Genomic DNA, 13,136 nt, shown 5'->3' with positions numbered 1-13,136 from the left:
GGTTGAGAGCCACTGAGTTAAGGTATATAGAAAGATGTGCCCATACGTGTTTGAGCGTATCCAAGGTAAGCCAGGGCCTCAAACTTTTTTGCTCATCCATCGTTTAATGAGAACTAACTGCTTTATGAGTTGCTCACCTCTCCACTTGTGAATACCAGTAAACTTGTTACTGCTCCACTGTTGGTGATTTAAAGTTAGTTTTCATTTGAAACCCTGCTTCATGCTGATCTGTCTGCTGCATGAGATTTGGAGACTGGATTCTGACTAAGCTTAATAAAGTTGTTTGAAAATGGCATGCTGCAATGCTGAGCTCAGTGCCTGGCCATCAAAGTGTTTAGAAACTACTCTGTGATCCTCAAACGCATACGGCAGATTTCAAAGCATTACAGAATGGTCTCCAAACATATTTTTGTGGTGGTGGTTTTAAACAGATATTGCCTATTTGTTAGAAAAATGCTTTTTCTAGAATCAATCTTAAGGTTACAACTTACCAATGGTAAAAGTTGCATTTTTGGTAGAGAGGGTGGCTTCAGATCAATGAATTGATAATGAAAACGTCACTCTTGAGGGGGAAGGTGAGACAGCTTGTATACTCTGAATGCAAGCATCCTTGGCAAACCCATAAATGGCAGCAACTTCTGTACAGAAAGTGGAGATTTCAGATTCCTTTATTGAATTTTTATTTTAACAGAATCAAAAAAGCTACTTTTTCTCATTATGAACTGAGAATAACTACTTCTAAATTGCTGGAAAGGTGCAACTAAAAAACAAACTTACAAAAAACCTACGCTAGATTGTTCCACTGAAATGTGGAAATATTTAGCTTGACATATACAAGAACTGTGACTGGCATATCACTTAATGATTTTCACCCTGCCATTTGTCAAGTTCTCAGCTAGTTAAGGAGTGATAAAATAATTAGGAATAAAGCTGGGAGAATTAAATATTCTTATTTGCAGCTTTCAACAATTTGGTAGGACTAGCACTTAGTTCAGCAACACTCTCAAACATGAGGACAAAACCTGAATAATTTTTATTTACAATCAAAACATATTAAAGAGGCTTATTTTGATTTTTTGTGAGTGTGTGAAGCTTAAGTGGAAGATGAATTATTTTACATTTAAGTATCTATTCCCTTACAGGAATATTGGAGCAAAATGCTATTAAAAAAAGGGGATGAGATTTTGAATAGTGGGTAACTAACGAATCCAAAACAAGAAAATTTATTTCTAAATAGCAGTGGAAATGAGTGAGACAGTGACAAGAATAATGTAAACTAGATCAAACCTACTTCCATAAATATAATACGTGGAAAAGAACTTGGTCAGATAGTTTCCTGGCCGATGTCATGTAGAAACATAAAGATGAAGTGTACACCTTATCGCTTGTCTGGTAAAGCTCTCTAAATTGCTGTTAGATGAGCAAAAAATAAAAGCAATCCAGTGACAGATTGGAGAGTTCAGTAAGTAGAGATCCTGTAGGTGTGGAGAACATAAAAAATGTGACCCTGGATGTCTTAATGTGTCAGTTGTGTGAGGTGGTTATTTACTTTATTTTAATGCTTATAAATTTCCTTTTTGGCTCACAGCGTTCTAGTAAAAAGAAAAGCAGTACTTGTGGCACCTTAGAGACTAACATTTATTAGAGCATAAGCTTTTGTGAGCTACAGCTCACTTCATTGGATACAGGCAAGGTGGCTGGCAGCAAAAGTGTTTTTGAGGTGTAAACATTATGATCCTGGCAGAGACGCAAAAGAGAGGTGTTCACTTAATATGGCTTATCAATACCCTAAACTATAATGGTGAAAATAATTACCCCATCACTTTCCCTTAAAAATGGCAATATGACTACAACAGTGAATTTAATTCTAAGTCTTGAGTGACCAGCAAAGTGCATGGTCTCCTCTGATGCTTTAAGATGTATAAAGCTTATTTACATTTTTAAAAAAATCTGTTATCACATGAGAAATTAGGTCTTGTCTACCCTGGAAGCTCTCTGTTGGCTGGAGAACTAGGGTAATGATGATAACGTCATGTGTTGAGTGAGAACCGGGCCACTGAGCAGAAGATAATTTGTCAACTATTTAAAATGTTTTTGTTGAAACAGGTGTTAATATCAGGGACTAACATTTTGGAAATAGGTATCTTTTGTTGAAGCTTCAAAGAATGTGTAAAAGCACATGTGGACTTAACGTATACAGCAGGTCTGCCAGAAAACCAAGGGGAGATCAGATTTGATAGTGACGTTTCTAAGGTGAAAGACAAACAAGAAGGAATAAGTCTCCTCCCTTCAGGTGTTCATACATTAAGAAGAAACAAAAAAGACAAACATTTAAAAAAAATTATCCTATTCAGGTTAAATGTAGAGAATATGGTGACAACTGTTGGGAGCGATGAGGAATAGAGCATTCTTCTACTTATCTACTACAAATGCCAAAAGATAACAGAATAAACCTATTCAGTTTTTGTGCCACGTCTCCATCTGTTACCTAGGGCATAGTGTGTGGTTTGTTGCTTTTGATTTTTAAGGGACCAGTGACAGGTGAAGGCTAGGGTGAACATATACATTTTCTAACCTTTTTTTTTTTTTATAAATTTAAGGTCAAAGTGATTCCATGGATTTAAACATTAAGTTGATTGGTATTGAAATCCCAACCTGCAATACTTGTAACCCACATACACTGCTACAAGAGCTAGAAAGTGAAATCAGATGAGCTATACACAAGTGAAACTGACTTGTCCCTTTCCATACTCCAAACTTATGAAGTCCAAAAAGTAAGTAAATCAGTGTTGACTAATTAGAACCAACATTTTTAATTAATAAAACAAAACCCTATTTCAAAGGAAATTTCTGTGAGGCAGGGGTTGTTTTACAAGATCTTGAAATCTTATGATCCCCTCCATAGACAATACTAAAAAAAAAAAAAACAAAAAACAAAAAACTTTTAAGGTGTTGTTGGAATGAGGGAGGAATGGGAAACTTCTACTCTAATTTTGACCTTTGGGAAGGAGGAGGGGAGGCTGCTGGTAGTCCACCTCCACACCTGCTCAAAATCGCATGGTTTAGTGAATTTAGCACCAGACAGGCAACTGAAGTTCTGAGTAGAGCCTTGTGTAGAGGATGGAAATCATTTCATAAAATACTTTAAGATTTCAAAATCTAGATTCATTTCAAATCAGAAGGAAACCTGAAAATTTCAGAATTCTCCTTTACAAAAGTTAAGTAGTTTCAAAATCAAAATATTTTGTCCTAAAAATGTTCAAAACATGCTGTTTTGACCTTCAGAATTTTTTTTTTTTCCCCTCATGAAATGAAATTTTGGCAAAATGAAGCAAATCATGAAGCATTTCAGTTTCAATGGAACTGCATATTCCAACAGAATATGGTTCCATTGATGTTTCTCCGACCAGCTCTAGTCCTGAGTTTTATTTCCCCTTTACCACTGGCTGGCATTTCATAGTACTTTGCCCTTAGGAAACACTCTAACATTATGTAGTAAAGTAAACATGAAAACAACCATCTTACAGATAAGCAACCTGAGGCTCAGAGGTTTTGACTTGGCAAAGTGACCTCTGCCATTTGTTAACTGAACCAGTCTCCTGAGCCTGATCTGGTATTTAAACCTCAATGCCCCCCAGACAAGTCTGTCTATTTAATCTTTGATCCTCTCCCCAGTTTAAAGTCTTTGACCCATGAGCAAAAATTTGAAGGTGTCCAGGGTTAAGGCTTCCACAGCTGTACATATAGGTAGGACCCTACCAAATTCATGGTCCATTTTGAGCAATTTCATGGCCAGAGGACTTTAAAATTAGTCATTTTCAGATGTTTACATCTGAAAGCTCACAATGTTGTAACTGTGAGAGTCCCGATACAAAAATAAGTCGGCGGGTTGCAAAGCTGTTATGACGAGGGGAGGGGTGTGTGTGAGAGACGGGATTGCCACCCTCACTTCTGCACTGCCTTCAGAGTTGAGCTTTGACAGCAGCAGCCATGCAGCTTCCTGAAGCCAGAGGAGGTTTCTGGAGGTGGGTCTGATCTCCCCTGTGCTGCTGGGAGCACCCCAACCAAGGGGCTGCTAGTCCTGGCCTGGATGGGAAGGACAGGACAACCTCTTCCCTGCATGGATCTGCTGATGTAGATTCATCTGTGCTATTATGTGAGCAGGTCCATTTACTTTTTCTGAGTCTGCTTCCTCATTATAAAAATAGGGGTAATGTTTATGAAATCTGCTCTCATTTAGGTGGAATTAGAATTCTTGACACTGATTCCCAGCATATGCTTTTGGAAAGCACAGCCTCCCTCGGTATATTCAAAGGTCAGAAGGTAGAATTTTAGTGCAAAAATAGCTCCAGGTTCCATTGTGGAAAAATTTGCATTCACTTGAAAGTTGATAAAAGCTTTTTTGTTAAAATTGTTGTGATATGTTTTTTCCTGCAGATTTGTCCCCACTTGAGTTGTTAGAATTGGAGACAAATGTTTATTGCTATTTGCCTTATGTACTTCGCTTGAGATCACAACAGAGATAAGGTTTTTGTTTTTGTTTGTAGCAGTTGGTGGTGGTTAGGAAATGATGATTGAGCCTTTGGAATCCATGGTGCTGGGATAGTGAGTTCTTTGCATTGCTACTTTGCACTGGAAACTTTGGACTTGGGAAAGAGGGAGTTAATGGAGCTATGTAAAAACAGATGGCTGCAACATCGGAGAGATTTTTGTTCCAATATAAAATTATTTTTGAATTAACTCATTCATGAGCATAGGCTGAATTTTGAGGTTGGTTCTTCAAATCAGTGTTAAGTCTAACCAAAAACTGTACTTGCTATAGCTTAAATGACAGGTTTCAGAGTAGCAGCCGTGTTAGTCTGTATCCGCAAAAAGAAAAGGAGTCCTTGTGGCACCTGAGAGACTAACGCATTTATTTGAGCATAAATTTTTGTGAGCTACAGCTCACTTCATCGGATGCATGTAGTGGAAAAAAATATGTATAGCTTAAATGTGACTTATAAGGAAAAAAGTTTTTGCCATTTTTTGCTGCTTTTTTATCTGAAGAAATTTTTACTTGATTTACTTTTGAAATATCAAGAATATCCAGGTTTCCCTGTTATTGAAAGCTACTTTCTTGGAACATAAGAGAATTGAAGGGAATCTTTCCTCCTGACACTGTCAAGGTGCTTGAGTTAGTGTTGTGAGTTACAAAATTTGAAACCTTGACTAAATTTCCCTCTCTCAATTGTGCAGGTTTTCCTCGGTACTTGTGATATTATACTCTTTTATCAGACCAAATCTTTCAGCAGGAATAGTGTAGACACGAACTGAATTTCTAATGTGTAAAATAAAGCAACCCTCCCCCCCCCCCCCGCCTCTTCTGAAAGGTTTATTCCTTCAAATGTTCATTATACATCATAAAGAAGCAAAAAGGGCACAAACCCATTTTTCCTCCCTCGCAGGTCTTAATATACTGATCATTCTTCTCTCAAAGAAGCTGCTGGAGTCTTGGCTGCCTAGAGGTAACCTGAAGTTTTTACTATAAACTACACAGTTTCTTGTCTGAAATGGAAAGAACAGGTCCAGAGTTTCCAGCATCATCCCTTCAAACACTGTAACAGTGATAGTTTGAGGGTCATCTTCGGGCTCTCTAGAATGCCTTTAACAAAATCTGCTGCTGGTTCTACTCCACCAGTGGAAGCCCTAGCATTGACAGGGCTTTAGGTAGCCACTGGCACTTTAAGCCTTGCCATTAACCCTGCTGTGGCGTAGGTTTGATTCATGTCATATAAAACAGCAGCAGATGCTGCTGCATCAGCATAATGCTAGTAATCCCACTGTAACTACCAGCAATGGAACCTAACTGGTGCTAGCATGGATGAAAAAACTAAGAATTTCCTGGGTAGACAAGGCCTCAATGAGTGTGTGTGTGAGTGACTTTAAATCATTCAGTCTAAGAATGTACTAGTGGCTTGATTTTTTTTCTTCTATTTACTTGTGTCTTTAATATTGAGAAACAATAGCAATAAGTTGGGCCTTTAGCCGTAGTTCTGCAAACTCCAAAAGAAAATAATGTATTTGGATTTCTAATTAGTTTTGCTCAGGACATAGTTTGACATGTCATTCAAAACACACTTATAATAAGCAGGTTTTGTAATTGAAATCCTCCCCTCCCCGCCCCCCACACTCTACTCTACCCTTCCTTCCACTGCCCCACACCAAAGTGCTGTGGAAAAACCAGGCAAATACAGCCCATTTTAAAGCACACTTGTTCTCAAATAGCCTTTTCCGGAGGACTAGTAGTTCTCCCTTTTATCCACCACTTCTTGTAAGGCTAGTTACACACCCCGCTTCCACTGAATTGGATGAATCTCTGTAATCCCCATCATCCTCCATGTCAGCTTCTCTCAACTTTGTTTAATCATGAAGATGAGTAACTTTATTTTGTAACGTTCTGTGAGATGAGGCTTATAAATTCTCTAGGGACTAGGATTCATTCCATTTCATTGCAAGGAGTAGGGAGGAAAAAGGTGCAAAACTTTGGTCACTCTTTTTTTGGAAAGCAAAAATCATTTATTTTTTCACCAACTAACATCCAGTTGTGAATCACAAGTCTGGGATTGCTAGTTGCTGAAGTTCAGCTTTATCAAAATCTAAGAGCTTTTTATGTTTGATTTTATTTCCATTGAAGTTACTTATTCCAAAGACAGAAAGGGGTGTGTATGTTTTCTGCAGTCTGATGTACAGTGCAAATGGCAAGCTGTGGCTTAGGCTCAAGACTTCACATATGTAAAATGTGACTTGCAGCACTTTCTTTGAAGCCTAACCACAGCCAGGGAACTGTAATTGCAGTCTTTGATTGCGCCGACTTCGCTTGTGGATTGGGCTTTGCTGGGGCATGCCTGGCTTGGACAGACTTCAGCTGCAGCCCCCCCAGTGAAGTCTCAGATGTGGCAAGTCTTCAGTCTCCTTAGCACATGCCTGTGGTTTCTTGAAAAGAATCCTGATTTGACCTGTTTTATATCTTTAAGGCAACACCATATTTCAGGTTTTTTTAAAGGTACTGTTTGGTCTATCAGCAGTAGAAGTTACTTTCAGTCCATAGCCTTAAAAAACAGGCAGCTACGGAAAACCATATCCTAGCCCTCATTTTCAGGATAACGACTGTGTAATTTTCTGTAGTATTACCCTGGAAACAATAACTTTAGGCCTCCTTTTTAACATCCCCATGTACAATTGGAATCATGTAAGCAGCCTCCTTTTACTAGTGGAAAAAGGAATGAGGAGAGGTTATGAAAACGTGAGCCAGAAATTGCTACGGTTGTACTTTGACTCAGAAAGTAAAGGTCCCAGTTTAAAAATTTAAGGCCAGAGCAAGGCCGTAGTCGTTATTTTAACCTCATGACTTCAAAGACAGCTTGCTGGTAAGGGGAGGGGGAGGAGGTAGGGAATCATCTCAACAGAAGAGCATTTCATTTCCTTCAGTGAAGTAGACATTGGTGGCTGCTAATGGGGAGTAGTTTTGAATCACAGCACTTAGTTCACAGCAGTCTGATACACTGGCCTGGCGCCTCAAGGCCATTCCTCAACAGGAAGCTGAATGTTTTCATGCAAGACTGAGAGGAAAACCTTCCCAGGAAGAGCAACCTGGACCAAACCTTTGAAAATCTGGGATGAAAAGGCACAAAGTAAATATAAATCTGCAGGGTGCTCTCACCAGTGTTCCTCTGCTGTTTGCTTGGCCTCTTTTGTGCTCCTTGGAAAGGTAGAGCCCTTCATAACTCTTTGATCCCCATATGTTATGGAGCAATGTGCTACTTAAAAAAAAAATGCAGGAAACTGAAGAGGCTTTTTTTAGTTGGGGCTTGAGATGGTTTTCCAAGGAAATAGGAACTGAATTAGTCAATACAGACTGCGTCCATTGAAACAGCTGTTTCTTTGCAATGGGCATTTGACTTAAAGAGCAAAGGGCACAACAGCTTTACATGCTGTTTTTGTGGCTAGGAAGCACAGCACCAAGTGAAAATTTCCCTTATTCAGCTAAGTAGGGAGGAGGGTGATACAGAATGTGTCAGCTCTCCCCCAAATTACAGATCTGAAAGGATTTAGCAGCAGGATTTGCATTTTCATTCTAGTACAGTTCTGCTTTTCTGAAGCAGCCTTGTTTACACCGTGTTTGTCATCCTTCACCTTTTCTCTTCCATCAACATAATGGTTCTTTTTGGACTCTATTTTGATAATGTAACTTACTGGTTGGGATTTAGGACCTGATCCTACACCCACTAAAGTAAAGAAAGGTCTTGATTTCAGTGTGTGTTTGGATTTGGTCCCTAGAGAGCTTTAGCTTGTATAATTGCTCAGTTAAAGCAATAAGTTAACCACTAGCCAAGATGCACTGTACAAACACCTTCTATAAGACGACTTCAATTTAAACTGCTGGCAGGAATGTACTTTGCATTTTCCAGTCTGGCACATTGGATAAATATTTGCACCCTAAGTTTAGTAGGCTTTAGTTACAGCTCTGATGACATGATAGAGACATTCAGCAATATGATTCTCTAACCTGATGTCTGATTTGACATAAATTAAACTAATAGCAGGACCCTTGGAATAATGTGTATACTTAACCCATTAGTTTGCTTGAAAAAGGTTTACCATCTCTTGGCCTCTTTTGTGGTCTCTTACCACCTCATCCAAAGTGCTATACTATTTCATTTGTTAAATCACTACCACCTTTTATTTAGTGTTTATCATTCTTCCCCTTCTCTCCCCCTTCCCTTGACTGGAGGTGTTAACTGGCTACTTCACCTTCTGTGGTCCCTTAACTGCTTATGCTAAACAATGTGTTCCACCTTTTATTTAGCAGAGACACTGAGTACCCTTTCCCAGACTCCTTAGAGCAGCTCTGTGTAAACTCAAAGCTTCTTTCTCTCTCCATGAGAAGTTGGTCAAAGAAGATATCCCCTCTTCTCATGGACAGCTGAAGAAATCTTTGGACTATCTATGAAGTCTGTGCTTGATATAATTTCCAGTAATTTTAAAAGCTTTTCTAAGGAGAAAGTTTAAGTCACTGGCAGTTGTGCAGTACCTGAAGGGTTACAGTTCAAGTAGATGTTGATGGCATAACAGCAACACTGAGATCACCATTGAAGATTGATCTTTATGCTGAAAATACCTGATTCACCATCTAGCACTTTGGCATGACTCACTAGACAAGCACTGGGAGGAGCTATTTTATAATCCTGCTGTCTGGGTCAGGAGGGCATGGGTGACTGTTGAATCAGCAGTTACATAGGTCTCTGTTTCAAAGGGGTAGCTGTTAGTCTTTATAGGTCTCTGTATTACCTCAACCTGGCTAACCATCAGGATTGTTTATCCCTGGACAGGGAATGAGCAGTACTTAAGGTCTGCACTGCTGACCTTCTGCATGCCATAATATTAGCTATTCATAATTGAGCCCTGTGGTCTTTGACCTAGAAGCCATCCCCTAGCTGATAGGACAACTTGTTCTCTCTGTTTCACACTATGGCAGGAGTTCAGAGGACACTGCTAAGCAGCCTCCCATCTGGCCTTCCCCCTACTTGCTTTAAAAAAAAGACACAATTTCTTTGTTTCTAAGGCTATGTCAACACTGGCAAAACTTTTGTCATTCAGAGGTGTTTCACCCCCCCCCCCCCCCAAGACAGAAGTTTTTCCGCAGCAAGTGCTAGCAGTGTCAGCAGGGGAGTGACTTTTAGTGGCACAGCCATGTTGCTAAAAGCTGTGTAGTGTAGACATAGCCTAAAGAGAGTAGGGAGGGAGGCACCAACCAAGCTGGAGTTCTAATTGATGCCTACTATTGTCGTAATGAGATGTGAGGATGTCTAATCCTCTAACACACTTCTAGGTCAATTGTTGCAAGGAAATAAAGCCCCCCACAAAAGGGAATTACTTCTCTAAAGCTAGGTTTACACTGGCACTTTTGTTGCTCAGGGGTGTGAAAACACACCACCAACACCTTCCCCCCCCCAGGACAAAAGTTTTGATGGAAAGCACTGGTGTGGACAGCACTTCATGGGCGGGAGCTGCGCTCCATGGAGGAAGCTACTGGCCCTTGTTGGAGGTGGTTTTATTTTGTTACCGGGAGAGCTCTCTTCTGGTGATAGTCGCTATGCAGCAGCACAGCCACACAGTGTTAGACATCACTTAACACTTTTTGATTTTCACATTCTAGAGCTATGGGGACCTTTAAATGTCATTAACGCAAAATAATCTGGTGCACATATATAAAACAAGAGCTCTGAACATTCTATCTGGCTTCCAACATGAGCCAAAGCACTCCCCTAGTGCAGCTGGTCCACAAGATTACTGTGACCATCATCATTGTCTTCCCCAGAGGAAGACAAGTTAAGGTGTATTTGTTCAGAGGGCTCCCTTGAAGATTGTTTATAGGAAATTGGTTTTGGTTGATACTTTTTTCCCCTCCCTCTGTAGGTGGGAAAAGAAGTGCTTTCGCAACATGCAAGGCAAAGGCAGCGACGTCGGGACCCCTTCTGGAGATGGAAGCTTGTTGAAACCCCAGGTGTGTCCTTCATCTGTACAGACCACCCCCAGGGTCTTTCTAGGAGGTTGAATCACCATGATGTCACTGCTAAAGACACTGAATCATAAAGACAATCACTGCCAAAACCCTTTACTACCACAGGACCCCACCCTTGATTTATAAAAAGGAGCAAATGAGCATTTCAGAACTCCCAGGTCAGCAGAACATCTTTCATCTTCTCCTTGCACTCCTAAGCCCCTCTCTCCATACTGAGTCGGCAACAGGTAGGTCTGCTGTCTCCGCCTGCTTCAGCCAACTGAATAATGTAGACTAACAGCTACCCCCATATAGCACATTGAAGAATAGAATTCATCTGGTTGAGGAAGACACTCAAACTTTTTTTATTTAATGGTGCAAAAGGATCAATTTTGTTTTTAGCTTTAAGAAACTTGAATGCTTTTATATTTTAACTTTTTAGTTTCTAATGTCATTGGTGTATATTTTACTAGCTGTGAGCTTTTTAAATAAGCTTCAAGTATCTGATTTTTTTTTAAAAGGTTTTTTTTTCTGCCAGAGGAAAAAACCTGTATGGAAAATGTGGCTTTTTGTTAAGCTATTTGTAACAAATAGTGGCCTCTCAGTCTATGTAATAGAGTGTCCTAGAGAACTAAATAAATGTAAATCACAGTCAGCTGGTCAGTAGACATGTCACTCCTGTTTCATTTACACTCTGTAAACATAAGCAATACATCCAGTAAATTCAACTGCAGTGAGTTCTCCCCTTTCCCTCCTCCTTGTAAAAAAAAAAAAAAAAAAAAAAAAAAAAAAAAAAAAAAAAAAAAACCGAGCACTTGAATTTACTTCACTTGTTCTATATTTCTATCTGTTTGTTAGCCTGTTAGTGGGATTTTATGCCAGTTACTGAAATGAGCATCGATGTACCCATTTTTAAAATAGTAAGGCACAGCCTTTGCCAAAAATACTGTCAACTGTATTTTTTTTGTCATTCCAGTTTGAGTTAATGTGCTGAGCATTTGTTTTTTTAATAAAAGCTTTGTAATAAAACATCACTTGTCTGGTTAAGAGTGATTACATGATCTAGCATGAGCCATCTCTAGTTTAAAAGCACTGTAGAATTCTTAGGATTGTTCTAGCTCTCAAAGTGAATCCATATTTTGGGACTTACAGATCTTCAGCTCAACATCCCCTTTTATGGGAAACATGATTCTTTTACTCATCCACCTGCATTTCTAAGGGTCTTGGAAAAGATGGGATTTTTTTTAATGCACCTGAAACCACCTGTCCTCATAATGTCATCCTGGGAATGAGGAAGAGGTGGGGCTGGCTCTTCCTCAGACATCTGACCTAAAGGGCCCTCTCGCTTTTTCTCAGTTTCCTACTGAGAGGTACTGAATGGGTCTGCTTTGGTTAGTGTTAGCCTTGCAAGTTAGAGGCACATATTCCATTCTGACGGTTGTGTCCAAAAACTTACCTACAAGCAAGGGTGCTGAACCTGCCAACTGAATTCATGTAGTCAGAGGCTAGTGCCTAAATACGAATCTTATTGATGTCTGTGAGGCTGGATCCAGTTGGAGGTTGAGGGCCTTGGCTGGGAAGTTGCTGGCCCTGGCTGGTATGGTCAGCTTCTTTTGTATTATCTCTGAACTATTTTCCTGAAAGCTGGTACTTCTGTGAATAACCTCATGTTGTCCATAGCAATGGGTGACTTCACTGTTGGAAGAAATGCACACAGAAGGTTTCTGAAACAGCATCACACAACAGCTCTTATGTATGCTGAAAAACGCAGGAGTGTAGTATTTATTAGTGTTATCAGACATTCACAGATTTTAAGATCAGATGGGACCACTACAATCATCTCTAGTCTGACCACCTTCATAAAAGGTGATAGTACCTCATCCAATAGTTCCTGCATCAAAAGCATATCTTTTAGAAAGAGCTCAAACTTCAAGGTAAGTTGCTCCAATGATTAAATACCATCAGTATTCCTTAAATCAGAATGACTATCTTCAGCTCATGTCTTTTCTAAATTAAAGAGGCATCTATCTCCCCACCTAGGTACTTACTGACCATGATCAAGGCCCCTCTTAACTTTAAGATAAAAATATTGAGTTGCTTTACTATTGCACAGTAAGGCAGGTATTCCAGACCTGGAATCATTCTTGTAGATATTTACTGAACCTTTTCCAATTTGTCCATTATTTTTGAAGTGTGGACACTATTTCAGTAATCTCACAAATCCCATAACAATGGTAATATCTCCCAACTTCTTCTCACTGTTCCACTGTTTATACATCCAAGGCCTGCATTTGCTCTCTTGGCCACAGAGTTGCTTTATGTGCAGCTGGTGAACCACCATGACCTTACTCCATCCTTTCCTAAGCCACCGCTCTCCCAAATAGTTCCCCATCCTGTGTTGCCTTGCATTTAGCTACATTAAATACATGCTGTTCAAGTGAGCCCAGTTTACCAGGTGATAGTTCTATATATAGAACTGACTTGTCTTTATCACTACACTAATTTTTGTGATCTGCAAACTTTACCAACAATGAATTTTTTCTTCCAGATCACTGACAGACACTTAATAGCACTCGGTCAAGAACAAGTCCCTAAG

The 13,136-nt window shown here is 39.6% G+C and overlaps 1 protein-coding gene and 1 long non-coding RNA gene across 9 annotated transcripts in view; one reads left to right on the top strand and one right to left on the bottom strand.

Annotated features, from left to right (window-relative positions):
* The window catches only part of LOC122459991, a 35,499-nt gene extending 26,723 nt beyond the window's left edge, over window positions 1-8,776 (bottom strand). The window contains exon 1 of the long non-coding RNA XR_006280996.1: window positions 492-8,776. This is a non-coding gene — a long non-coding RNA (uncharacterized LOC122459991). The remainder of the gene's footprint in view (window positions 1-491) is intronic.
* Window positions 1-11,033, top strand: part of LEF1 (lymphoid enhancer binding factor 1) — a 97,836-nt gene extending 86,803 nt beyond the window's left edge. For all 8 annotated transcript variants that reach the window (XM_043513645.1, XM_043513644.1, XM_043513646.1 and 5 more), the window contains one exon: window positions 10,456-11,033. In XM_043513645.1, the coding sequence (XP_043369580.1) occupies window positions 10,456-10,535 (80 nt within the window). In that variant the 3' untranslated portion in view covers window positions 10,536-11,033. The remainder of the gene's footprint in view (window positions 1-10,455) is intronic.
* The last annotated feature ends 2,103 nt before the right edge of the window (window positions 11,034-13,136 follow it).

Source organism: Dermochelys coriacea, chromosome 4 (genome assembly GCF_009764565.3).
Source record: "Dermochelys coriacea isolate rDerCor1 chromosome 4, rDerCor1.pri.v4, whole genome shotgun sequence".
Lineage (NCBI taxonomy): Eukaryota > Metazoa > Chordata > Testudines > Dermochelyidae > Dermochelys > Dermochelys coriacea.
This window is presented reverse-complemented; position numbering and strand designations above follow the sequence as displayed.